At 40.0% G+C, this 1,466-nt stretch overlaps 1 protein-coding gene across 1 annotated transcript; it reads left to right on the forward strand.

The window, feature by feature from the left end:
* The first annotated feature begins 525 nt into the window (after positions 1 to 525).
* On the forward strand, positions 526 to 1,005 carry LOC113272577. The gene has a single exon (XM_026522391.1). The coding sequence runs from the start codon at positions 526 to 528 to the stop codon at positions 1,003 to 1,005; it is 480 nt and encodes a 159-aa protein (XP_026378176.1).
* The last annotated feature ends 461 nt before the right edge of the window (positions 1,006 to 1,466 follow it).

The raw sequence follows: 1,466 nt of genomic DNA on the forward strand, positions 1-1,466 counted from the left end.
GTCTCGATATCTCAGGAAATAATTATATTTCTTGGGTACTTGATGCCGAGCTTCATTTGGAAGCTAAAGGCCTCGGGCATACCATTACGGAAGGAAACAATGCGTCCAACAAGGACCGCGCTACGGTTCTAATTTTCCTTCGCCGTCATCTCCACGATGATTTGAAAAGGGAATATTTGACAGTTAAAGATCCATTTACTTTATGGAACTGTCTGAAAAAACGGTTTGACCACCTGAAGTTGGTCATACTTCCAAAAGCTCGGAATGATTGGTTGAACTTGCGGCTGCAAGATTTTCAATCAGTGACAGCTTATAATTCTGCTCTGTTTAAAATTACCTTGACATTAAAATTGTGCGGGGAAAATGTCACTGACGAACAAATGTTAGAGAAAACATTTACAACTTTTCATGCCTCGAATGTGCTCCTGCAGCAGCAATATCGAGAGCGTAAATTTACAGAATATTCCGAGCTAATTTCCTGTTTGTTGATTGCAGAGCAGAATAATGAGATTTTGTTAAGAAACCATGAAGCTCGTCCTGTTTTTATCATCCGCGGTGCCTGAAGCACACGCTGCTACGCATTTTAGACGAGGAAATAATCATGGTAACAAAGGCAAACATGGAAATGGTAAAGGAAACCAACGTGGGGGCCACAAAAATGAACGAGGAAAGGGTGTCCGTTACCAGCCATACCAACGGCCGCTAAAAATTACGGAACCAAAGGAACCGAAGCAAGAAAAGGGAAAGGGTTCTTCTAGCCAACCTCCTCAGAAAAGTGTTTGCTATCGGTGTGGCTTAACTGATCACTGGCAGCGTACCTGTCGTACGCCGGAACATTTTGTTAGGCTCTATCAGGCGTCCCTGAAGCGACCTGCCGAAGACATAGAGACAAATTTAATTGAAGCCAGTGCCCCCAGTACCAGTGATACCCACTTAGATGTATCTGATTATCTCGTCGACCTTGAAAGTGGCGAGCCTAGTCAGTTTTCTTTTGATGAGCTGTAGAACTGTTTCTTTCTTATGCCCTGTAGTATATTTCCTTGTGTTTTCTATATGTTTTTTTTTTCTTTTCTCTTGTTGTAATTTTGGGTGTGTTCTTTTTGGTGATGTATACCACATTTTTTTGGTGTAATATAAGTGGACATTTTGGTAGTATTGTTGTTTAATTTTCTCTCATCTATTTGTGTTAAAGGATATGGATTCCAGAAGTAATCTATCTAAAATGGACGATGGGGATGTTTGTTTAGTTGACAGTGGAACAACAAACACAATTTTTCGAACCCATAAATATTTTATAACCTTGAAGAGGTTTAAGGGTAATGTGAATACCATTTCGGGTTCGAGTAATATGATAGACGGCTCCGGAAGAGCGTGTATCATTCTATTAGGTGGTACAAAATTAATTATTGAAGACGCCTTATATTCTACCAGATCCCAAAGGAATCTGTTGAGTTTTAAAGATATTC

This window comes from Papaver somniferum, chromosome 4 (assembly GCF_003573695.1).
Source record: "Papaver somniferum cultivar HN1 chromosome 4, ASM357369v1, whole genome shotgun sequence".
NCBI classification, from domain to species: domain Eukaryota; kingdom Viridiplantae; phylum Streptophyta; class Magnoliopsida; order Ranunculales; family Papaveraceae; genus Papaver; species Papaver somniferum.